The sequence below is a fragment of the Suncus etruscus genome, chromosome 14 (genome assembly GCF_024139225.1).
Source record: "Suncus etruscus isolate mSunEtr1 chromosome 14, mSunEtr1.pri.cur, whole genome shotgun sequence".
NCBI lineage: Eukaryota > Metazoa > Chordata > Mammalia > Eulipotyphla > Soricidae > Suncus > Suncus etruscus.
Window position 1 is genome coordinate 35,558,856 of NC_064861.1, and position 27,680 is coordinate 35,586,535.

Consider the following 27,680-nt stretch of genomic DNA (forward strand, 5'->3'; position numbering starts at 1 on the left):
GTGTCTTTATTGTCATTTGTTTCCAGGAACCTTTTTATTTCCTCCTTGATTTCATCTCGGACCCACTGGTTATTGAGCATGAGGCTGTTTAACTTCCAGGTGTTAAAGTGTTTCTTCTGAGTCCCTTTGGAGTTCACAAATAATTTCAGAGCCTTGTGGTCAGCGAAGGTAGTCTGCAAAATTTCTATCCTCTTGATCTTATGGAGGTATGTTTTATGTGCCAGCATGTAGTCTATCCTGGAGAATGTCCCATGTACATTGGAGAAGAATGTGTATCCAGGTTTCTGGGGATGGAGTGTCCTATATATATCCACTAGGCCTCTTTCTTCCATTTCTCTCCTCAGGTCTAGTATATTCTTGTTGGGTTTCAGTCTGGTTGACCTGTCCAGTGTTGACAAAGCCGTGTTTAGGTCCCCCACAATTATTGTGTTGTTGTTGATATTATTTTTCAGATTTGTCAGCAGTTGTATTAAATATTTTGCTGGCCCCTCATTCGGTGCATATATGTTTAGGAGAGTGAATTCTTCCTGCTCTACGTACCCCTTGATTAATATAAAATGTCCGTCTTTGTCCCTTACAACCTTCCTGAGTATAAAGTTTGCATTATCTGATATTAGTATGGCCACTCCAGCTTTTTTATGGGTGTTGTTTGCTTGGATAACTTTTCTCCAGCCTTTTATTTTGAGTCTATGTTTGTTCTGACTATTCAGGTGCGTTTCTTGTAGGCAGCAGAAGGTTGGATTGAGTTTTTTGATCCATTTAGCCACTCTGTGTCTCTTAACTGGTGCATTTAGTCCATTGACGTTGAGAGAAAGAATTGTCCTGGGATTTAACGCCATCTTTATTTCAAAATTTGGTGTGTCTTTTGGGTAGTCTTGTCTTAGATTAGGTCTTTCAGTTTTTCTCTTAAGACTGGTTTTGTGTCTGTGAAGTTTCTGAGCTGTTTTTTGTCTGTGAAACCATGTATTCTTCCATCAAACCGGAAAGTGAGTTTTGCTGGGTATAGTATTCTGGGTGAAGCATTCATTTCATTCAGTCTTGTCACAATATCCCACCACTGCTTTCTGGCATTGAGCGTTTCTGGTGACAGGTCTGCTGTAAATCTCAGGGAAGCTTGCTTGAACATGATTTCCCCTTTTGATCTTGCTGTTTTCAGAATTCTGTCTCTATCTGTGGGATTTGTCATTGTGACTAGGATGTGTCTTGGGGTGGTTTTTCTGGGGTCTCTTTTGGTTGGTACTCTTCGGGCATGCAGGATTTGATCACATATATTCTTTAGCTCTGGGAGTTTCTCTTTAATGATGTTCTTGACCATTGATTCTTCCTGGAAATTTTCTTCCTGGGTCTCTGGGACTCCAATGATTCTTAAGTTGTTTCTGTTGATCTTATCATAGACTTCTATTTTCGTCTGTTCCCATTCTTTGACTAATTTTTCCATTGTCTGCTCATTTGCTTTAAGTTTTTTGTCCAATCTCTCCTGCTGTATGGAATTGTTATGTATCTCATCTTCCACAGCACCAAGTCTATTCTCAGCTTCTGATACCCTGTCCCAGAGCTTATCCATTTTGTCATTCACTTCGTTTACTGAGTTTTTCAGGCCTGTTAGTTGACATGTTATTTCAGTTTGGAGTTTTGTCATTTCTGCCTTCATATTTTCTTGGTTCTTATTAGTGTTCTGTTCAACTCGATCCATGGTTTCTTGGAGTCTGTTGAGCACCTTCCATATTGCTAGTCTAAAGTCCTTATCTGAGAGGTTGATTAGTTGTTCAGTCATTATCTGGTCCTCAGAATTGTCATCTTCATTCTCTATGTCTGATGCTGGCCTGCGCTGTTTCCCCATTGTCACATTTGTATTGTGGGTTTTTCTACGTGTTGTAGTGGTATTCATTGTCTATATGATGTAGGCAGCACACTCCTCTGGCTCCTCCCTTTCTGGATGGGCTGACTTGCCTCTAAGGGAGGGGAGTCCTCCGTGGATGAAGCCTCACACTGGGTCAAATCTTAGGCCCGAGCATGTAACAGAGAAGACAGTCCAGAGAGAAATGTTTGCTTCTGTGATATAGCGCCGTTCTTAGTGTGATTTTTCCTTCTTGTTGCAATGGAGTTCTTTCCTTAGAAAGAGTGCACGGCCGCGTAGCGAAGCGGAGCGGCCGTGCTCCTCTGAGCCTCTTTTTGCCCCACTCGCAAGAGTTTCACGCAAGAGGACAGTAGACAGACATAGACAGGTCACACTCACAGTCTTTCACAGCTGAGCCCCACTGGGCCGGTGTACTTTCGCGGATTTTCCCCGCCTGGTGTCACACACAGGGAGCCAGCTTTGCAAAGGATAGCCGGCTTTTATGCTCTGAAGTCCCTCCCTGAAAATGGCGTCTGGGCGAGCGAGGTTTCTGGAGGCTCTTTTTGCCCCACTCGCAAGAGTTTCACGCAAGAGGACAGTAGACAGACATAGACAGGTCACACTCACAGTCTTTCACAGCTGAGCCCCACTGGGCCGGTGTACTTTCGCGGATTTTCCCCGCCTGGTGTCACACACAGGGAGCCAGCTTTTGCAAAGGATAGCCGGTTTTTATGCTCTGAAGTCCCTCCCTGAAAATGGCGTCTGGGCGAGCGAGGTTTCTGGAGGCTCTTTTTGCCCCACTCGCAAGAGTTTCACGCAAGAGGACAGTAGACAGACATAGACAGGTCACACTCACAGTCTTTCACAGCTGAGCCCCACTGGGCCGGTGTACTTTCGCGGATTTTCCCCGCCTGGTGTCACACACAGGGAGCCAGCTTTTGCAAAGGATAGCCGGCTTTTATGCTCTGAAGTCCCTCCCTGAAAATGGCGTCTGGGCGAGCGAGGTTTCTGGAGGCTCTTTTTGCCCCACTCGCAAGAGTTTCACGCAAGAGGACAGTAGACAGACATAGACAGGTCACACTCACAGTCTTTCACAGCTGAGCCCCACTGGGCCGGTGTACTTTCGCGGATTTTCCCCGCCTGGTGTCACACACAGGGAGCCAGCTTTTGCAAAGGATAGCCGGTTTTTATGCTCTCTTTTTTCTCCTTCTTAAGTTCCCTTCAGTTCTAGCCATGTAGCTGTAGCAGATAGAAAACTCAGTTTCCTTATAAAAACGAGCTCTTATCTACTAGGGATAAGAACTCATACTTGTTTACAATACAGGGGCATCTCCCGCCTTGAAAATATGTCACGTGGACCCAACTTAGACCCTAGGTGATTAGACACCAATCGTCCAGCCTTAAACCCTGGATCCCAGACATAGAAAAACACAGTTTTCCACAACAGCCACAGGAAACAAATCCCATCCGGGACATCCTTAACATTGCTCGGACACCAACAAGTGCCAGCCCTAATACGATATCCTGACAATGAGGAAAATGGGAACAACTTGACCTAAGAGCAAGTTACCCTATCTCACCAGCTAACTATAAGACAAAATCAGAAGACTTGTCACCCTTTGGTCTATCCAAATGCCAAGATCGCGATTTACAGATGACTGGCTGACAGAACCATGACTGACTATAGGTATCCTGGGACCAATAAAAAAAAGCCCTAGTCTAGGGTTTGAGATACGACCTGCACAACAACCATGATCTCTAGTTCTAGAGGTCTGTCTGAAACATTTGCAATGGAAGTGGTCTCCTGGAAACATAATGAAAGACGCTATCCCAGGCTCCATCCTAGGATCAGCGCAAAGACCAGGATCAACAACCACAGAAGACGGATTACAACAACACGGAGGGAACAGAACTTCTAGAACCACAAAGAAAGACTTCATCAGAAGTTCCACTCCCTGACGTGTGCAGATACCGAGATCTCTAGATACAGAGTTCTGATTTTATCACCCAGTACGGAACAGAAGTCTTCCATACACCACAAAAGCATCAAGGGGAGAGTAAATGAACCTAAAAGGAGTCTATAGTTAATCCCATGACAATATACTTCAAGGGTGGAGAATCCCTGGATCTCTTAGGCCAAGGGAATTCCTTTCCAAATGACCCCAATATTTACTGTGTGTGTACAGGAAGGGAAAAAAAAAGGGCAAAAAGCACAAAACAACCATATATATATATATATATATATATATATATATATATATATATATATATATATATATATATATATATAGTTCTTGTTGATTTCTTTGTTTTGGTTTGGCTATTCAAGTCGCTGTCTCCATCTATACTTATTTTATGTGCTCTGCCACATTTTTTATTTCAATACCATGGCTTTTATGTGATGCTTATCTTTTTTTTTCCTCTGGAGTGCTCACTGGATACTTTATTTGATACTTCTTACTGTACTGTTGTGGTGTTTCACCCTCTTTTCCCCCTTCCTCTCTCAAACCTAGGATGAGAGCCTCTAGAAGGACTCCACCCATGTTTGGAGTATTTGATTTTTTCCCCTAGTTTATTACTTTTCTCTTCTTCAAACAAAACCACATAACTTGAACTATCTAGACCTGCCTCTCAATTAGAGGGGGAAATAAGGGAGGTACCAAGACCAAACAGGGGTAAGCCCACTTAGTAGTAAGCTAGGCACAGAGGGGACCACTTATTCTAGCAGCCCCGGGGGTGAGGGAAGAGGATATGGGAGGTAGGACGGGAACGGAGGTGGAGGGAGGACAAGTCGGTGGTGGGAATTTCCCTGATTTTATGATAAGATGTACCTAAAATATTATTGTCAATGATATGTAACTCACTATGATTAAATATAAATTATATTAAAATTAAAAAAAAGGGGGCCGGAGAGATAGCATGGAGGTAAGGCGTTTGCCTTTCATGCAGAAGGTTAGTGGTTCGAATCCTGGCATCCCATATGGTCCCCTGAGCCTGCCAGGAGCGATTTCTGAGCATAGAACCAGGAGTATGTCCTGAGTGCTGCTGGGTGTGACACAAAAACCAAAAAAAAAGAAAAAAAATTAATAAAAAGAAAAACTCATAGTTTCTTTTAGCTGAGTTGTTTTCCCTTGAGTATATATACTACATTTCTTAATCCACTCGTATGTTTTTGGATACTTTTGTTGTTTCTATATCTTAGCTATGTAAATAGTGCTGTAGTGAACACAGGTACACACAGATTTTTTTGGATTATTGCTGTCATTCAGATAGATCTCTATGAATAAAAACATAAGAAATATCCATATTTTCCACAGGGGCTGAACCAGGTTACAGCTATACCAACAGCAGCCAAGAGTATATTTTCTTCCAAGTTCCTACCAGAACTTGTTTCTGATTGGGGGGAGGGGGGTAATTGGGCCACACCCGGCAGTGCTCAGAGGTTACTCCTGGTACTTTACTAAGAAATCGCTCCTGACATGCTAGAGGGGCCATATGGGATGCCAGGAATCAAACCTGTTTCTGGCATTTTTATATAAGTTATTCTCACTGGGATGAGAGAACTCATTGTTATTTTGATTGATTTACCAATAATAGGAGAAAAAAAGCATTTTTCATGTTCCCGTTACCCATTTGTACTTTGCAAAGATGCCATTTGTCATCTTCAGTGAAGTGTTCAGCCTTTTCTATACTCTTAATAACATTGTTTTCTTTATATATACATTGTGTTTATATATTATAAATATGTATATATTTTATATGTATATAGGCCTATAATATATTTTCTTTATATATATTTTTTATTTCATTATATATCTATATTATTCATTTACCTTTTGTCAGATGCATGGTAGATGTTTATTCCCTCATTCAATATCTTTTTGTTCAATAAATTACTTTATTTATAGAAGAATTTTAATTTTAAAGACATCTGTTGAATTTTGCTTTTGCTTCCCTTGACATTGGAGTTGAATTCCTAGACATCATTGAAGACAACATTCATTTAGTGTTTTTCACATTGTCTTCAATGAAATTAATAATTTGGGCTCTAATATTCTAGTCTTTAAAAAAATATTCTAGTCTTTAATCCATTCTAAGTAAACTTTTTTCTTAGAATAAGTTAATGTTCTAATTTATTTCTTCTGCATATGCATATGAAGTTTTACTAATTACATTTGATGAAGACAATTTTTTATCTCTACTTTATGCTCTTGGCTCCTTTATAGTAAATTTGTTGTTTATATGTGTATTGATTTGATTCTATATTCTCAACTCTGATCCTTTCATTTGGAATTCTAAAATTTGTTGAATACCACACTGTTTGCCTTGTATAGCTTTGCAGTATAGTTTGAAGTCATGGAATGTAATACTTTGATTCTTCTTTTGCTTAGGAATTTTTTGACTATTTAGAATCATTTGTGTTTCCATATATACATTCAGTGATGTTTGTTCTGTTTCCTTAAACAGTGCCACTGTGATTTTGATATGGAAAGGATTGAATCTATTTATTGCTTTTGGTAAAAGTGTCATTTTTCAAAATGTTAGTTTCACATTAATTTTTGAGAGGAGAGGCCTCCAAAGCAATGCTAAGGGGAACTTGGAACTAACTGCTGTTAATTTTCAACCAATCAGCCAGGACAGATGGTTGCATGATAATCTCTTGTATGATAATGACTGAGTTTTGAAGCAATGAGGACCACCAGGGACATCTTGGAAGTCACCAGAATCCAACCAGATGCTCAATGACCATATGGTGCCCCTTACTCCCTCTACTATCTAAGGTTCTGATGTTAATTTTACTTCATGGAAAAATATCTAAGAACTGAAGATTAATGATCTAAACATTACTATTATATTTACCTTATTTTCAAGAGTCTCTTCAATGCACCAGCAAAAAATACTATGACATATTTGAACATGTGGATTTGGGAAATAGTGTGGGAAATAAACCAGCTGTATCAATAATCAAAATGCCAACTTTTCTGTTGACATGTGTATCACATATGTTAATAATTCTAAATATATTACAGTGCTTGTTTTGACTTAAAAACAGCACTTGCTCTTGCCAGAAAAGAGATAGTGACTTACCTTGTTTATAATCATTGTATTACTGTATAGTTTTAAAATAAGCCTAGAAATAGTCATTATTTACCAACTTATTTAATTTAATGAAAACTTGTATATCCCCCCTAACAAACAATCTTTTGATTAATAGGAGGTTAGGCTCTCCTTAAATATCTACTGCCTTTTAAAATAGACATTGGCTAAAACCTCATTGAGTATTTCTTAAACCATTTGAGTCTGATAGTTCTTACAAGAAGAAAAGTGAGCATGTGTCAGTTGAGGGACAACAGAAAGGGTTGCCTTTCAAAAGTCAATAATATAGGCTTTCAATATGTGAGAATCATTAAAGGAAAATATTCTAGAAGTGCATTTTCCCTTGGATTTAATTATATTTAATTAAATATATGACTTTAATTATATTTCATGATCCAGGAAAAACCTAGATAATTACCAGTTCCATTAAGTAGAGAAAAAACTCCGTGTACCCAGCACTGAAGTCTCAGATATAATGTTTTGAAAACTAGAGTAAGGTTTGAATTAGAAGCTCAGGAAATGGGTCTCAGTTTTGTTCCATAAAATGTCTTTGTAGGGAACAGAGCCATAGCACTGCAGATAGGGTATTTTACCTTGCATGTGACTAACCCAGGTTCAATCAGTGGCATCCTATATAGTCCCCAGAGCCTGTCAGGAGAGATTCCTGAGTTCAGAGCCAGGAGTAACATGAGTGCTGCCAAGTGTGGTCCAGAAACTAAAAAAAAGTCTATGTTGTTCATATAATCTGGCAATTCAATGGCAGTTTCTGTAACCCAATCATTAAAAATATGTTTGCTGTTGATGATGTTGTTATAAATAACCCAAATCATTGTGAGAGCCAGTTATGAGTCACAAAATGTTTGTTTAGTCATTTTTTTCCCTGCAGATGGCATAGGGCCCAGAGTAGCATTTCCAACTCCAATTAAATAATAGAATCCAAAGGCTTTGTGGGGAAGCACAATTATTCAAATAATTATTAAGCCAATGAATTATTCAAAGCATAAGAAACTTATGTTTTAAGACTATCTAGTTACAAAAATATACATGTAAGATATTGAGATTGAATGATACCTGGCTCATTCATAGTTAAATAAAACTCACTGCAGGCATGGTGCACATAATCATTCTCATACTTGCTTATTTTAAAATCTGTAAAGTGAGATAAGAGTATGTCATACTGCTCAGGGTTATTTTGAGACTAAATGCTATGGTAAACTTTTGAACAATGAGTAGCTCTTAGTGTTCACTTATTGTGGATTATTATTATGACTACTCTTAAATGGTAGTAGAACCATTAAAGTTAGGAACAAAAGGGCCCCACACCCTTTAGAGATTCCCTTTGTTACTGTTGGTAAAGCAATTGATTGTGATTACATAAAACAATGTCATCTAAAATGTGCTGCTGTGCTGTTAGAAATGCAGATATTGGGTTCCATCTGAGATCAAATGACTTAGAATGAACATTTTACTTATTTATTATAGTTTGTTTGTTTGTTTTTCTGGACAACACCCACTAGGCGGTGTTCTGGGGTTACTCTAGAACAGGAGTGCCGAACATGCGGCTCTCGAGCCACATGCGACTCTCGGCCAAAATGAATGTGGCTCTTTGCCTTTTATCATTATTTTGTATACTATGGCTTTTTGCCAAATTTGGATTTTGTTCTGCTGCTTCTGAGGAGGGACCTCTGGGGAGAGATCTCCGAGCGCTGAGTCCCATCCCCAGGCTGCATCACCCTGTCTCCCATCCCTCGGAAACAACTGCATGGGCCAACGAGCGGGGGGAGGGGGGACACACCCGTGTATCACATGTTGGGTCACCTCTTGCCGTTGGTTCTTAGTGTGGAGGACGCAGCACACCCTCACCATCCTGCAGAATTTTGACCCTCACTCAAAATGGCAAAATGCAATATGTGTTTAATTAATATAATTTTAACAATTATATGCTTTTGTGTGAGTGTTTGTCTGTTTTGGCAGGTCACTGCGTGGTGTGGCTCTCTGACTCTCACAGTTTAAAATTTTGGCTCTTTGTGTTGAACTTGTTCGCCACCCCTGCTCTAGAATCTGTGCTCAGGGGTCATTCCTGGCAATGCTCGGGGAGTGGGGGGAGACCGGGGATGCTGAGGATCAAAGCTGGGTTGATTGTATGTCTGGCAAATGCCTACTTGTTGTGCTTTTGCTACAGCTCTTGAATAAACCCCAAGTAGATGAATGTGCAGGTACATTAGAGATATCAATGGGTTGATATGATTTCTACCTCTGGCTCTTTGACTAGCATCTTTGATTGTAGATAAATATAACATTTAAACATGAACATATTAAGTAATGTGCCATCAAACACTCCAAAAATTCTGTTTAGAAATTCAGAGCTTTTTTGTTTGCTTGTTTGTTTGGTTGGTTGGTTTGGTTTGGTTTTGGGGCCACACCAGCAGAACTCAGAGCTTACTCCTGGCTTTGTGCTAAGGGATCAATCCTAGAGGCAACTATATGGTATGCTAGGGATCAAACCCAGGCTGGCCCCATGTGGGCAAGTGTCCGACTATCAATCCAGTCCTAGAATTCATCTTATTTATAGGAGTTTAAGAAGTAGAAAAAGGAGAACAGAGCGATAGCACAGTGGGTAAAGCATTTGTCTGGCACATGGTTGACCCGGGTTCAGTCCCTGGTATCCCATTTGGTTCTCCAAGCCTGCCAGGAATGACCCAGGAGTACTTCTTGGTGTGGCACAAAAACCAAAAGAAATAAAAAAGAAGAAAAAGAAAAATAAAGGGTCAGAAAAATTGCACAGAGGGTAGGGGTTTTGCCTTGTAGGCAGAAAACGCTTCAATCCCCAGCATGCCAGATGGTTCCCTGAGCCTGATAGGAGCAATTTCTGAGCCCTGCCCTTTGTGACCCCAACTCCCCACCCAAATGTAGAAGTGTGATTATTATATTTTACTACTAAGATTCAAACACGACAACTGAGAAGTTGGTCCTCTGGTTTCTGAGCTATTAGTAATGAAAGTTAAGGTCAAGGCCAACGAGGGTAAGTGATCCTGTCACTAGTTTAGGCTTAGAACCACACTGTTCCTATTTTTCACTTGTCCTCTCCTAGTGATTCACTGAATGATAAAGAAACTTATTTATTTTTAAGAAGGGAAAGAAACTTATCTCAAAAATTTAAATGTTCATAGCTCTTAATGGGAGTCATTCAATCTTGCAAATAAATCAAAGAAAGGCAAGAGAGATAGTAAGTAGATAAGGCACTTGGCTTTATCCAACCAGGGTTTGATCCTGGGCATGCCCTGTGGTCCTTTAGGAGTCACCCCTGAGAATAGAGGCAGGAGTAAACCCTGGGCTCCTCTGGATGCCCAATAACCCCTCTAAAATTTTTTTTTGAAGAGGGTAGTTGGAAGCACTATCAGATAAACTTAGCAAGTATTTCCCTCAGGATAACAACATTATTCTTTTCTATCAAGATAATATGTTTATGAATAAATGAAATGCTGTGAACTCTTTACAAACATCTACTCTAGTGAGCAAACCTGTATTTATAGGAGAAAGAGGTTCTTTATTGTCTGGCGATTCACTTTTATTCATAATCGGTGATTTTCATAAAATCCCTGTTCTTTGTATTTTTGTTTGTTTTAGGCTATATCTGATGATGCTCAGAGCTTATTTTTGGCTTTGTGTTAAAGAACTACTCCTGGAGGTGCTTGGGGGACAATATGTGATTCTGGGGATAGAATTTGGGTCAGATGCGTGCAAGGCAAACACCCTTGTACTACCACTATCACTCCAGCCTCAAATCCCTGCTCTCATAAATAGCTTACATCCTTAAAGCATGCTCTAAAACTCATTTTTATAAAAACACCAAAAAGCCCAGTTAAACATTGGAAAAACATAGTAGGGAAGTCATAAGGGGAGTGTTGGCATAGTAAGCTGCTAGGCAAAGAGAAGATTCATGCTCTCATACCAGAAGGTGTAAAGGTGATGTGGTGGGACCTTTGGCAGATATCTTCTCCCACAGGCCACGTCTTACATAATGGACAGTGGTCCCTGCTAAGTTGAATGCTCCAGAGTGCTCGATCTTCCAATCACTATTGATAGACTGTTTTCCTGTGTCTCGGAGAGCTAGAAAGAAGTTCAGACAATACTAAGTTCTATAAGTCAGCATCATGGATCAATATTCATTTCGTTTTTAAATAATTATTTTATATTTATTAGTTTAATACTTTTTTATTGAGACCAATGTGAATTATAAGTCTTTCATAATTGTTTTTCATTAACTTAGTGACAGTGAATTAGGGCTGTTCCCACTACCAGTGTTGACCTGGTTCCCAACATGCATTCGATACCTCCTCCCCTAGCCCCCAGGACTACCAGTATAACAGGTCCATTATGTGAATAGTTTGTTGTAATTTGTGTCTCTTGATTCTATTGTCATTTACTTTCGTTTGGGTATTTAAATGAGTTCTTGAAAAAATAAAGTTTAAAAATGATTTCAATTTCTTTAAAATGCTAAAAATGGTTTTAAACATTAAAAATGGATTTAGAGTTTGAGACATAGATTTAATATTTTGTTAAATAAATGGGTCAGCTTTTATTGGATGAAATTCATGAAGTCCCTGATTTGGGGGAATGTTAACAATCAAGTTAAGAAAGGCATGACCATACCTTTGTTTGTTTTTTTAAAAACATGATTAGTCAATATGATTAGTCTGATTTTAAAATCACACTTTTATATGTTAAACTTAATAGACCAAATTATTTATATATGTTCTGTACATGACAGACACACTTATGTATGTCTAATTAAGCTTTCTATTGTGTGGGTTTTTTTTTTTTGAGGTTAAGGGACATCTGTTTGTTTTAAAGACTTCTTTATTTCATTCATGCTCAGTGCAAGGTGGGCATGAAGTGCTAGCTATTGAACTCGGTTCTGCATGTTCAGTCTGCGCTCCAATGCTCACTCTCTCTCTAAATTTCCTGAACATTTTTTTTTACTCTAGAAATCAAGTTGTTAGACTGCATAGATTTCCTTTGAAGAATTTATACTTCCAAGAGGGTTTGCATTTGCAGGCCTGCCACCTTGTTAACTGACCATCAATGTTGTGTTTTGAAGGCTTTGAACTTCCTGGGAAAATGGGTGTTGCAGATCACAGCAACATTTTCTTTGGACAACTCCTAGAGGTTGATTTTCAAAGACACATCTTCTATGTTCTTTTATCTCTTTAGGTACAAATAAACACATGTTACTTCTCCTTGATACTGACCATGCAATCCTTTGGGATCCTTGCTTAATGAAGGAGGTGTCCTATTAGAGGCTCCCAGGTGGAAAGGGCTTTCAGTTCTGTTTTCTCTCCACAACATCCCTTATTCTCAACGCTTAAATTAGTCCCCAGGATTAAATATAAATGGGGACTTCAATCAATTTAATACTCAGCCTTCCTGTTCTCAGTTTCTTTTAGTATCTGAGGGTTCTTTACTTTCTTTTTTTTTTTTTTTTTTTTTGGTTTTTCGGGCCACACCCGTTAGATGCTCAGGGGTTACTCCTGGCTACGCGCTCAGAAATTGCCCCTGGCTTGGGGGGACCATATGGGACGCCGGGGGATCGAACCGCGGTCCTTTCCTTGGCTAGCGCTTGCAAGGCAGACACCTTACCTCTAGCGCCACCTCACCGGCCCCAGGGTTCTTTACTTTCTTGCTCAGTGAGATATCAAGTTAAAAACCTACATTTTCCCTTCCTTTGCATGATAACATTTTGACTCACTTTCATTGGGAAGCTTTTTCATTATGGGCTGCATTAAAGCTGCATGCAAAAGAAGTCAATACAAGTGACTGTCTCTGGATTTTTTTAAAAAAAATTGCAATGATTTGGTAAAGATATATGGTCTGTTTTAAATTTTCCTTATTTATGGGTTTGTAATAAATTATTAAAAAACAAAACCATAATCTTTAGAAAAGAAGATAATGATTCCATATGGAAAGACAGTTTAAAGTGAAAGTAATGAAAAAGAATAATTGTACTGGGAAGGGATAAAATGTCTCCTATGAGATAATATATTGTTTCTTGTAGACAAGTTAATTTGTTAAAGAATAATTTGCTTGCCAGGAAATGATCTATTTTCTTTTTACTAACATTATTTCAGATGACTATTTCCATGGACTTCCTTCCTATTCCCAAAAGAGCTTTTAGAAAATGTGATTTATGGTTGGGGCCGGGTAGGTGGAGCTGGAGGTAAGGTGTCTGCCTTGCAAGCGCTAGCCAAGGAAGGACCGCGGTTCGATCCCCCGGCGTCCCATATGGTTCCCCCAAGCCAGGGGCGATTTCTGAGCACATAGCCAGGAGTAACCCCTGAGCATCAAACGGGTGTGGCCCAAAAACCAAAAAAAAAAAAAAAAAAAAAGAAAATGTGATTTATGGTATCTATTCTCTATCATTCTTTAGCCTAGAAATCTAAGTTTTTCATCTTGTGTAACTTCTTCCCTCTTAAATTTGCACCTTATCTTATTGAATGAATGGCCTTATTACTTGTCTGTTTGTTTAAACCATGACTATAGAAGGCAATTTGGAATCTCTGTTTTCTAGATAATCACACACATTTTTTTCCAACAATTTCTACCACTTCAACTATAATATCTCTAGAAGCCTTGGGATTTTGACATTCTTTTTTTCCTGCCAGGATAAACTGCTGGTCTTTGTATTCTATCTTGGAATCTTGAACTATTTTATTAAGATCACTATCTTTTTTTATTTGTGTTTTGTTTTGTAGTAACACTAGGTGGGGCTTAAGGCATACTCTTGGCCCTATAGTCAATGATCATACCTGGTAGGATTTGGGGGACCATATGGAATGCTGAGTATTGAATCCAGTTCGGTTGCATGTAATGTAAGCACCTTGCCTGCAGTACTATTTCTCTGTCCCCATCACGTGTGTGTGTGTGTGTGTGTGTGTGTGTGTGTGTGTGTGTGTGTGCTTATTTTTAAATTGTAGTTAAGAAAGTCAGGAAACTTGCTGAGTTCTTGAATAATCATGACAGCTGTCATCAGTATTTTCAAAATTGATTTCCTTATATAAGAAATTAAAACTGGTTACTTAGGTCACAAGGCTATCTAAGTCCAGGAACAGTAACAGAAAAAGATTCAGGCACTTAATTTTAACACATACATTGAATTCATTCTTTCAACTGTTGTCTTCTAGTAGCTACAAAAATTGGAAATTAATATTTAGAGTTCAGCATAGAGATACAAAAATGGCACCTAGAATAGGTGATGTTTGGAGAAGAAAAGAGTCATTTAATTAAAACAGTCAATTCTAGGGGCCAGAGTGATAGCATAGCGGTAGGGCATTTGACTTGCACGCTGTCAACCTGGGACAAATCCAGGTTCCATCCTCAGCATCTCAAATGGTCCCCCGAGCCTGCCAGGCTTGATTTCTTGATGAGATGCCATTAGTATTATGATCATACTACTTGGATTAATATTCAGGGATCTCAACATTTTAGATATAGACCCTGCAAGAAACTTCAATGATCTGTTCTCTGATTTAGAAAATTGGAAACTTTTATAGGTATGTGGTTTGAAAATGAGCATAATGCCTATTCCATGTAATACTTTTTGTTTACGTAATACATATCTTTTTTTTTTTTTTTTTTTTTTTTTTTTTTTTTTTTTTTGTGGGTCACTCCCGGCAGTGCTCAGGGGTTACTCCTGGCTCCATGCTCAGAAATTGCTCCTGGCAGGCACGGGGGACCATATGGGACGCTGGGATTCGAACCGATGACCTCTTGCATGAAAGGCAAACGCCTTACCTCCATGCTATCTCTCCAGCCCCGTAATACATATCTTTTATAAATATAGTTATTTTATATAAATTCAATCAAAATTCTTTATTATTTTCATACTCAGAAGGACAGTGGTTGGAATCTCGGCATCCCATATGTTCCCTTAAGCCTGCCAAGAGCTATTTCTGAATGTAGAGCCAGGACCAACCCCTGAGTGCTGCTGGGTGTGACCCAAAAGCCAAAATAAAAAAAAAAAAAGAATATCTTCCTGCAATAATTAATAAAAATAAGTAATAAAACTATACTTTAAAACAAATGAAAAACTAGGTAGTGACAGATACTAGAAAAGCAGAACAATATAAAAGGGAATGACTCATTAAGCAGCACTATGGTGATGGAAAGGAAGTGGAAAATTTGAATAATTGGCAATTTTAGAGTGGTAAAGAAAGTAAACATTCAGGAAATAATGAAACATGAAATAAACTCTTGAATAGATATTAGGATAGTATATTAGCCTTTCAAATGATACTTATGCCCCAAGTGAAAGATTATACCAGGTATCTTTTATGGTCAATCAGTAACAGAAGTAAAAAAGGGAAATAAGCAAAATTATACAAAACACTTAAGTAATCAAAAAAGGAAAACACAAGAGAAATCAGGAAATATCCAGAAACACGTGAAATTAAAACACAATTATAAGATACCAGAGGAAGAAATAAAAATTTTTAGAGTTAAATATAACAGAGATCATACAAATAATAAAGAAAATTAACAAAACCAGAAGTTGATCTATGCAACTAAATTTTTTAAAATTTATTAATAAAGAATAAAAAATACTGATAGTAAAAGCAGAAATTAAATTGAGAGTTCACAACATATGCTGCAGAAATAAAAAGGATTATAAGGAGGTTCTATGACCACATGTATGTGGATAATTTAGATAACCTAAATAAAATGGGCAAATTTTAAGGAACATAATACTTACCAAGATTGAACCACAAAATTAAGGAACTACCCTAAATAAATCTATAACTAGTTAAGATACTAATTGAAAATAAAAATCTCCCAGGAAAAAAATTAAACCTTGGTATTCTACCAAGGTAGATTAAATTGAGAAAATTAATAGAATACAATGACACTACAATACAATCAGTTTCAGGGGCTGGTGTGATAGTAAAGTAGGTAGATTGCTGGACTTGCATGATGCTGACCTGAGCCCATTCGCCTGGCAGCCACCTTGCCCCTGAAAACTATTAGGAGTTATCCCTGAGCACAGAGACAGGAGAAAGTCCTGAATATTGCTAGGTGTGATCACCAAACCAAACCAAACAAAAATCAATTGCATTTCTATAATTTAACAAAAGTAATTTGATAAGAAAAATAAGAAAATAATTCAATAGCCACCAAAAATTAAAAACTTGATCATTAGATTAAGGAACTTCAAGTCTTAAATAATTAAAAATATAGGACATTGAAGAAATTTTAAAAAGTCAAACATAAATTTGAACATATATGTTCATGGTTTGCAAGATTCAAATTGTTAATATATTGCAATTCATTGAAGTGTACAATATATTCATAGCAACCCTTAAGAAAACCACAGTAGGAAAATAAATCTATCAGAGAACAGTACTTTAAAGTTATATTTTCCAATTTTAAAACATAAAAAAGCTGTAATAATCAAGTGATAAAGACATAAAATTGATAAGACACACAGATTAATATAATATCATTCTGAAATAAACTCTTGTATATATGATGAAAGGTTTTTGGATAATGGTGCTAAGAATATTCAGTGGAGAAAGAACAATCATTCTATCAACAGGGTTGTAAACACTGTATCCACATGCAAAGAGTGATCCTGAATCCATACCTAATACTGTATATGGAAATTAATAAACTCAAAAAGTATTAATGTCAAATTTAAAACTATAACTCTTGGAAGAAAACATAAGCCAAAAGTTCTATGGGATAAGACAAAAGGTTATTTATGAAACCAAATAAATAGGAAATGAAAGAAAGAATATGACAAAATAGAATTTCCTGAAAATTACAACTTTTTATTCATCAAAAGAAACTGTCATCAGAGTAAATATACAACAACTGGGAGTAAATATTTTTAAAGTAAATCTAGAATAGTGAACTCTTTTTTTTTTTTTTTTTTTGGTTTTTGGGCCACACCCGGTAACGCTCAGGGGTTACTCCTGGCTATGCGCTCAGAAGTTGCTCCTGGCTTGGGGGACCATATGGGACACCGGGGGATCGAACCGCAGTCCGTCCAAGGCTAGCGAAGGCAAGGCAGGCACCTTACCTTTAGCGCCACCGCCCGGCCCCAGAATAGTGAACTCTTAAAACTCATCAGCAACAACAAACCTAGCCACTAATCTAATTTAAAAATAAGCAAAGGAAGCTTGAGAGGCAGTTCATCTGAGGCCAAGCACATGCTTTGCATGCAAGAGACTTGGATTTATTCCACTGAACTGCATAGTTCCCTGAGCACAGCTAGGAGTGAGCTCTGAGCACAGAGGATGGAGTAGCCCCTGGCCACTGTCAGGTGTGACCTCAAAACTCAAAAGAGAAAAAAAAAATAAATGAAAGAAATATTTATTTATACATACACCCCACTACCCTCCCAGCAAAACAAATAATCCAATTGCTTTTGGTCCTAGAAAATTCCTAGGAAAGAGGTGCTTCCAGGGTAACTCAAATATATAATTAAGAACAGATTGATTTCCTCCTCATTATAAATTCTCCGGGCAGAGAACCTGATTTGGTCATGTCTGCAACCAGCTTACCTAAATAGCTATGTGCAGGCTTTTCCTCCACAACTTTGATTCTTCTTGCTCCAGCAGGTATTACCAACACCTCGACATAACCTGTAAGAGTCAATAACCATAAAATAAATCTTGGATTCTTTTCTAGTATCTTTTGTAACTAGCCTCTTTTTGCTTCTGACTTTTGCTGTGATACTTTAATACCTCTGCATTAATGTGAGTAGGTGAGTGATATACAACAAGCTAGATAGACACAGAGGGGACTTATACTAGCAGCCTTGGAGATAAGGGTGGGGGATATAAAATGCATGCTGGGAACGGGAGTGGAGGTAGGACAACTTTGGTGGTGGGAATTCCCCTGATTCAATGTCAACATGTACCTAAAATATTACTGCGAAAGATATGTAATCCACTTTGGTCAAAATAAAAATAAATAAATATTATCTCATAAAAAAAAGTCTAGATATAGAAGCTGAAATAATTTTAAATGAAGAATATCTTGAAAAGCTGTGGAGTCCACAGTCTTTAAGCCACCAAGAGCAAACAGGCAAATGTCTTTAATGTAAAAAACTTAACTTTCAGCTTTTTACTGTAAGGAGCGAAAAAGCACAATAAGATGACAGTTTCAAAATACAGAGGATGTTGGATCAGCACAAATAAATAATGGCAGATTTTACTCTGGGCACTGTGGTAAGTTAGAAAGTATGAGGAAGACGGAAATTCAGCTGGGGTAAACACAGCTGGCAGGATCAGTCCCTAAAGTAGGTGCTATAGGACAAGAGTGAGAAGCACTCCTTGTACTGGAGCCTTGTATTGAAGTCACAGGAAGTAAGCGAACTGCCATTAGCAATCCAGTCTCACTTCAGATTGCTAGAAAGAGCAATAAGTGTTTCTTAGAAAAATACTTTCAACAGATATTAGGAATGTAATGTTTGAGACAAAGTAAGAGAAGAATAAGTGGTATAATGAGAGTGCTGAAAAAGTCAAAACTGACTTCCTTTCATATAGACTAGTAATAGAGCTGACACCCACTTTTGCCTCTGTTAAATTTCATTTAAATGATATTTAATATACTCCACAGTATTCTATATAACCTCAGTTATTTTTAAAAAATACTCTTCATTTTTAAAAGGCACAACAATTTTTCTTAGAGAAGTCTTTGATTATTAGGATTTCGAAACTGGCTGTATTCATATCAAATGTTAGCAGACACTCCCCCTGCTGGCGGTGGTCAAAATTAGAAGCATGTGTTTTTAGAATCGTGGTTTCCATTCACAAACACTCAAATCATTTTCAATACTAAATAAATAAACAAACAAACAAATAAATAAATAAATAAATAATAAAGCGTCATCATTGGGGCCGAAGAGATAGCACAGCGGTAAGGCTCTTTCTTGCCTTGCACGCAGCTGACTCAGGACAGACGGTGGTTCGAATTCTGGCTCCCATATGGTCCCCCGTGCCTGCCATGAGTGATTTCTGAGCTCAGGCAGAGCCAGAAGTAACCCCTGAGCGTCACCGGGTGTGGCCCCAAAACAAAAAACTAAACAAACAAAACAAACAAACAAAAAACTGTCTACCTTGGGCCAGAGCAATTGGATTGGTTGCTTGCCTTGCTGGTGGTAGACCCACCCATGTTCAATCCCCAACATCCCAGATGGTCTCATGAACCAGTCAGGAGTGATTCCTTAAAGAGCCAGTTACTCTCAAAGAACCTGATGGAGTAGCTCTCCCCCCGCAAAACAAAACAAAACCGTATTTATCTTCTCTGATGACATGGCCACTCAAAATAACCTTTGATTGATATTTTCAGCTTGTTTATTTGTTTGTTTTGGGCTACACAAGTTGGTGCTCAGTGCTTACTTATGGCTATGTGCTCAGAAATCACTCCTGACAGTGTGTGGGAACAATATGTGGTTCTGGGGATTGAACCCAGTTCAGCCACTTGCAAGACAAGGGCCTTATCCAGGTTTGCAGCCACAGTCACAACTATTTATTTTTTCAGCTGAGAGCGATGGGCTTTTCCTCCTCAACCTCTAATTTTAAATAACTATATACCTTACTCATAACAGAGTAACACTAGCATTCTGAATAAGGAATAGTTTACAGGATCAAGAAAAGTTTCACAGAGAAATCAATGGATAAAATAGCTTCAAAGAAGGGGCCCTGGGATATAGTATAGCTATTAAGGCTTATAGATAGACGGAGCTGGCCCAAGTTTGACTTCTGGTACTACAAGATCTCCTGAGTACAACTAGTTAGAATCCTAGAGGCTCCTAAGCTGTACTGAGTGGCCTTGGTAGTTCCTAGCATTGCTAGGCCCAAAAAACACCATATCCTCAGTTCCAAAGAAGGAATTATCAATTCACTTGACTAACTATTTCCAAGAGTGTCCCTAGGCCCCTAAGTACTGCTTAAAAGCTCCCTAAAAAAAAAAAAAGAAAGAAAAAAGGTAAAACACAGAAAATAGTAAAAGGATATAAAGATTGGAAAAACAGATAGATGTGTTTACTCTACACAAGCAAAATGTTAAAAATATTTTAAGTAGCACACAAAATATTTTGACAGGGAAGTGATCAAGATAGGGTCAGAGAGATAGGGCAGGGATCAAAGCACTTATCTTGCATGTAGAAAGCTCCAATTGGATCTTAACATAGCTTATTGACCTTCAAACACAGCTAGGAGTGATCCCTGAGTGCAGAGCCAGAGAAAATGCACTGAACAATGCCTCCCCTCATAATAAAAAAGCATGAGAAGATGTAAGATAGTGTTATTAAAGAGAGTTTAAGTGATCAGGGAGATATATGGTGGTTAAAACACTTACATTGCACGTAACTGACCTGTTTGAATCCTGAGACCTCAAGCATGGCCAGAGGTTACTCATATGTCCATAGCTGGAATAACTCCTGAGCATAAGTGTGGCCCCCAAACCAAAAATAAAGTGTTTCAATGCCTGTCTACAAAAATTACATGTTTAAAAACCTGTCCAGGACATTGAATTCTTCAATTGAAAGTTTGATGAAACTTTACCAGGTACTTGGTTGGTCATTAGATCTTGATTTGGAAAATGTGTACCTAACAGCAGTATAAAGATACCCAGCAAAATTAGTTGTAAACAAAAATGGCAGGAATCTAATTTAAAAACCAAGTAAAAGCAGAAAATAAGTTAGAGAAGCAGAAGTCATTGTGAAGAAGCAGATGGTCTGAACTTGGTGACTAATTGAAAGCAGGGTAATAAGGTCTGGGTGCAGCATATTATTATGTACATGATCCTGGGTTATCATTTACAGGAACATGGACATCACAGCTGTTAAGCTCTGCTTTTCAGTTTGTATGCAAACTGTGTAAAACACTGACAAAACATCCAACAAGAACTCTGAGACATCTAAAACTCCAGAAAATGAGCAATTTTTGGATGTAACCTTTAAGCAGTATCTTCATAGGGGTAGTCATTTAAAACATTGGACACAGGGGTTTGTAGAGAAAGGAAATAAGGGGGAAGTCATTTAATCTTGGAAACAGTAATATTCAGAAAGATTGAACAAAGATCAGAAAAGAGTAAAGATAAAGAACAATCATGATTAGATGGACAATCTGGTATTTTTTGTGGCATGGCGTCTTACGATATCTCAAGGAGTTTGATTGTCAACTATATAAAAACCTGTAATGACAGTAGAAATAAAAAATTAAGGAGATTATGCTGAATTTCATAATTAAGAGGTTATATCTATGACTGAGGACACTTTTCTACAGATATGGGACAATCTTGTTTTATTACCATTCTTAGTAAGCCATCTTAAAATGCTAATAGAAAGTGTTATCTTTCTAATAGAAATAATGAATGCTACATTTTGAACACTTGCTGTATGATAGGTACTACAGATAAACTATAACATTTGAACACAATATTATCATCCTAACAGTGGTCCTCAAACTATGGTCCGCAGGCCACATATTGTATTTGTATCTGTTTTGTTTCTTCATTGCAAAATAAGATATATGCAGTGTGCATAAGAATTCGTTCATAAGTTTTGTTTTTACTATAGTCAGACCCTCCAATGGTCTGAGGGACAGTGAACTGGCCCCCTGTTTAAAAAGTTTGAGGACCCCAGAATACACTTCCAATTTTATGAATGGGAAAATAAAGGTAGAGAAAAATATATTTCTTTTAAGACAGCATTGCAATGGTCATTTTACTCACATTTGCCTAGAACCACTACACACTTTATGCTGTGATCCACTACTACTATATTTCATAAAATATGACATATGAAGGGCCAGAGAGATAGTACAACATGTAGGGCAGGTTCCATGCATAGTTATTCCCTGCATCACATATGGTCCCTCGGGCACCACCATGGGCAATTCTTGAGTGTATAGCCAGGATTAATTCCTGAACATAGCTGGGTATAACTCCAAAACAGAAACAAAAATAAACAAACCAAAAGAAGTAAATAAAACAAACACAACAACCCGGGCGAGGCTATGATTCTATTTCAGTGGCAAACATATAATAAAAAATCCTAAAAGCATGTGTTCCATACATGCTCACACCATCATTTATAACACTCACAGTGACAAATTTAATATTGTTTTTAAAATGTAGGTTATTAATTATATAATTCCACAACTGGTCAACTACACAATTTACCGTAAAAATTTCTTTAAATAAATTATTTCCTGGCTAGAAAAGGTACAGTGAAAGACATGATAAAACACTCAAGGGGAAAAAAAAGCCCCCAAACCCTCTAAGTTTATTTTCTAGCTCCAACAAAAATGACTTAGCAAACTAAATAGAGCATGGGGACTGAAAATACCCATATGTGTTTGCACGTGTGTTCATCTGACACTATATCTCATGTTGTGGCCAACTGGATCGAATAAGGCTGAAATTCCTTTCAGAAATTCTAGGAAGTCCATAAACTATAAACATAAAATTGTCTCAAGAGAAATTGAAAATTCAAAAGGAAGAAAAACACAGAGTCTCCAATAGATGAAGTGCCTGATACACTAAGCATTCACAGCATTTTGGTTTTTAAACATTTTAGCAATATAATATTTGATGAGCACAAAATTAGAAATATTAATGAACACATGCAATGTTTGTGATTGGGTAGTTTAGGAATATAGTGCTTAAAAAACACAGCCAAAAGGTTTTCCTTATTGAACTTACGATCAAGTGGTGAAAAGATCTATGAGTATAAATGCTAATAAATATATAATGTGTACATATATAAATTCATGCACTGGTAATATGCAATAAACAAATGAGCAAAGGTACAGCAAGTAATAAGGCAAAAATACCAATGTTATATAAACTTTACTTTTTATTTATTTATTTATTTGTTTGTTTGTTTGTTTGTTTGTTTGTTTATTTATTTTTGGGTCACACCCAGCAGTGCTCAGAGGTTACTCCTGGCTCTAGGTTCAGAAATTGTTCCTGACAGGCTCAGGGGACCACATGGGATGCTGGATCCGAACCACCGTCCTTCTGCATGAAAGGCAAACACTTTACCTCCATGCTATCTCTCTAGCCCCCTAAACTTTACTTTTTAGGTCAACTTTATCAACTACATTTACACTCTCTATATATAGGGGATTAAAAGATGAGTTAAATTAGAGTTCCTCTGCTTTAGAAACCTAAACAGATATATAATGGATGCTAATGAAATATTGATGAGGTCATTTAGCTTACTAAAATTAATTGTTTTTTGCACTTAGTCCAGAATAAAATATCTTTATATAACCCCGAGTAGTATTTATAGCACACTGGTAGTATAGTACTTTATTACTTTCTGTAGGTGATCCTAGATCATCTGACATCTTTCTAAATTCCATAAATTTGAAAAAATATTGTGGTTTGTTATATGATGAAGTAAAGTGGATAGGGAAGACCCATTTACAAATATGCTATTGCTGAGATAGAAAAAAAGCTTGTAATTTTTTGTAGAATTATATAGTATTTATATACTATATATAATTTGTACATAGAAAAACTTCTTAGTGAAGATATATTCTGAAATTTGAGAATACCAGAAAAGAAATCTTGATTGTAATTGTTACCTCTCTTGAGAGTAATTGGTCTCTATCATGGTCTCTATCTTTTTAGGAAAAAGTATAAAATTTTCTTCATTAATGGCTTTTAAATACTACATGAAACCTGAACTAATCTCATCTATCACAAATGTAACTGCCAACTACATGAGCTATTACTACAGCTTTCCTTAGAAAGCTGATAGAGCTTTAGAGATCTGAAACTGACTTTCTTGTTTGAGGGGTGGAAAAATTTATGTCAAGAGACTTACTTAGTTGTCCCAGACTCCACATGGCCAGATCTAGATTCCAAATCTCTGCATTCCCACATAAATGATGTTTTCATTAATATGTTGCTTTATTTTATACTCTTAACAGGAAGTAAAACACTGTATTGGTGTGCATTATAATAGCCAAGGAGTATCAAGTGTGTTTGTTTTCAGAAATGTATGGAAAACTTGAGAGTATGCATCTTCAGCCAGAGAAATAGCTCGAAAGGTTGAGGGCTTACTTTGTATGTGTGATCCCTGGCATACTATTAGAAATGACCCCCACCACCAGGAGTAGTCCCCAAGCAAGTAAACAAACAAAAAGTAAACATCTTACTAAATAAAATAGCTTACTATTGTTTAAAGAGTCCAATCAACAACTTACCTTATTTAATAAGAGTCTGTGTAGTATTAAATATGGTGAAACTTATTTGGTTTATTACACATTTTACTTCTCCCCACTTCCAGCCCTCAACCTCTGTCCCCATAGATGGTCTACCTCTAGAGAACATTCTAGAAGACCAGAACCCATCACAGACCCTAAGAAGTCAGATCAAATCTAAAATCTTAGTGGTCTCCCATAGAGATCTAGGACCATTACCAGTTTTGGATTATATAATCAGGTAGATGACTTCCTCCCACAAGGAGGACAGCTGTTCTTAGCTTTGGTTGCCCATGAGAATCCCCCGAGGGGCTTTACTAATTTGTGGACTCATTCCTGCACCAATTGAAACCTGATCTCAAGGTAGAGTATGCCATCAATCCTAGAAGCTCCTCTTGTGAGTCAGTAGTCCAAATCAGGTGGTAACTGGTATATTAGTGAAAATCCTATCATAGGTGAGGTCAGTAGGTTAGGGTTTTAAAATGCAAAGAAATGGCCAAATCAAAGCCCAAGTTCTCAGTGTCATCACTGGAACTATTATTTCTCCAGAGTTTTTGTTTGTTTGTTTGTTTGTTTTTTACATGAATACCTGCTTTAGACCTGGTTCTAACTGATAGTCCAGTTTCCTTGCTTTATTGTCACTTCCTAAACTGAAATTGTTTCGAGGGAAATTACTCTCTCTTAAATCCAATCAGTTGAAAGATATCTGCTGAGTTGTGGAAAACGAAAGTGGCAAACATCACCTTGACCAAAAACATTTGTAAAGATTATGTAGATTATAGCGACAGAGCAGGATATAATTTTTCTTGTCAAGTTTTGCATTGATTATTTTGACAACAGATATGGCTAACACCCTAAGTGACAATGCTGAAGAGTTTGAATAATGCAAAAAGAAAAGAAAATATCTGCCTCAAAGAAAACACCCAGAAACATGGTTCCTGTGATAGGAAACAGTTAAACTCAGCTACACATTTTTATATTATTATGCATAATTTCTTACCAATTCTTTATAATCTAGCTATAAAATCATGTAAATAATCTACTGCTTTAAGGCATTTCTAAGACTTCTATATGTATGTGAAAGGTATAAATGTAAAAGTGTACTTGTTTGTAATGTCATGAATACTTGTAAGATATTTTAAAAGTGTTTCTATGGGTATTTTCCTACAAATAAAGACTGCATTTAAAAAATCAGTGACTGAAAAAATTCTAAATGTGGTTTGAGTTATATCTCATAGACATTATAATTAAGAGGTAGATCAAGGTTATTCAGGAATCATGTTACTGAAAACTGATATGGGATCTGAGATCAAATTCTATCTAAGTCATAGTCCATAAGTATCATAATCTTAACAAAACAAAGTGAAAAAAGAACTATAATCTTAGATATAAGGCACGGGTTGGGGCCAGAGAGATAGCACAATGGGTAGAATGATTGTCTCATAGGTTCAATCCCCAGCATTCTATAAGGTCCCCTAATATCACCAGAAGTAATTCCAGAGTGCAGAGCCAAGGAGGAAACTGAGTATCACCAAGTATGACCCCCAAACTAAAGCAACATTTTTTTTAAAAAAAAGTAAAACTCTTATGTTATGTTTTCCGTATACAGAATGTTTATTTTGTATTCTCCCCTTTCCCACACCCCTACAAAGCTCTTTTTTAATCTTTAACTCTCTAACCCCTTCTCAAACATCACTAACCTAGTTTACTCTTTTTAACTTCAGTAGTGTAGAATCGTAATCACAGTCCAAAGCTGTGCATTGTGTGTGACAACCCCAAACTGTTTCAAGATACATAAAATGGACACGTATTTCTTTAGAATATTTTGTGTTTTTTCTCTGACAGCTATAATTCTTACTAAATGTTGTCTTATACAGTGATGATTCTAACCACTTTTTATCTTCTCTTTTTGAGCTGTTTAACAAGGAATTTTGGTGGAAGAGTCCCCCAGTTTAATGCTTATGATTGAATCATGTCAATGGAATCATTGTAATTGTTCTTATGGCCCCCATATGTGCCAATAACACCATGTGGCATTGCTTCTTATTTGCATAGGCACATTAAAATGGGAAAATAGTATAAATAAAAATAAAATCCTATCTAATAGAGATTGGAACACACAAACCTTGTAGTGCAAAGGGACCTTACACCCTGAACATTGACATAACGACCTGGCACAGACCTCAGAAGAAAGGGCATATTCCATTCTCCCCTGAACCAGGAAAGCCATCCACGAAACATCCAGGCTGGTCTATAACATCACCTGGAAGCAATCCTCTACCACGGAAGACCTACACTGCTCAGACTTCGACCTGCTCAAAAGAGACTTCCCTTAACACTGAGAAGACTTAACAACAACAACGACCTGCTTACAGGACAGGGCTCCCTGCATTGCCCTTTGATTGTGAGGTGAAAGGAGAGGATGCTCCACGTCCTGACTTCAATGTAAGATATGCAGATTCCAGGATCTTTAATACAGAAACATGATACCAACAACAGAGACTGTGTGAAAAATAAAAGTGTGTTGGCACTACAGACAATGTATTGGATTGGACGATCTAGCTTGCTTGGAGCCTAGACTTGGTCTTGTGCCAGGAAACTTCAGGGGTCTGGTCTCTTTGTACTTAGGCCAAGGTTATTTCTTTCCATGTCCCTCATATTTTGGTGGGCCTATGCAAACAACAATTGCCACTCTAACACCATTCTTACTGTGCTCCTTTGACTCTAATCCTTAAAAAGAACTCACTTAAAATTTGAGGTTAACTTAAGCTAATATGCATGTATATGGAAATGTAAGAAAATACTATGCCTGTAATGTTTAAGGAGTTACATAAGTTTTATGGCTTTAGATTGCCTTGTGTACTGTTAAGAAATATTATAATGTGTTACAATCTGGGGACTTGAGGGACAAAGTAATTGTACATGGATTCTGTCTTATTTATCTTAATGTTCTTTGGCTGAAATTTCAAAGTTAATATATCAGCAAGGGGACTTCTGAGAATTATGTTATGGGTGATTGTCCTTCCACTGTAACTTTACCTTGTCCTCTTACTTTGCACCCTTGTTCTCATAATTAAAAATAAAAATTAAAAAAAAAAGTAAAACTCTGGAGGATGACTGTTCAGTGAGCATAATGTAAAAATTGTGATGACCACATCTTATCCTGGTATGAGACATACTGGAGAGACAGGCAGGGACCACAGACCCTAATATAAAGATCTGAGTAAAGATACTTAGTTTCTTCTCTTCGAGCAATTGATATTAATTTCTAACGTATTGTTCTAAAGCTATAGAAATTTCTAATGTTTTTCAAATAACAGATACTGTCAATGTAATTTACCTATAGGAAACCAATTAATGAACTAGAGGTTAGAGAGAAATGAAAATGAGTTTGCAGTAGAACTTATAGAGGAGAAAATAGGATCATCCAAATTCAGTCAGAATGAAAAGCATCTAATTGTATTATTAATATTTTGGTCTTATAAGGTTAATGAGAAATGAAGATGACTATAATTAAAGACATC

At 37.2% G+C, this 27,680-nt stretch overlaps 1 protein-coding gene across 1 annotated transcript in view; it reads right to left on the reverse strand.

The window, feature by feature from the left end:
* The window catches only part of ADAMTS19 (ADAM metallopeptidase with thrombospondin type 1 motif 19), a 272,346-nt gene that overhangs the window by 62,931 nt on the left and 181,735 nt on the right, over positions 1 to 27,680 (reverse strand). Inside the window, exons 16-17 of the mRNA XM_049787377.1 lie at positions 17,494 to 17,574; positions 10,887 to 11,044 (exon numbers count right to left, since the gene is read on the reverse strand). Of these exons, the coding sequence (XP_049643334.1) occupies positions 10,887 to 11,044; positions 17,494 to 17,574 (239 nt within the window). The remainder of the gene's footprint in view (positions 1 to 10,886; positions 11,045 to 17,493; positions 17,575 to 27,680) is intronic.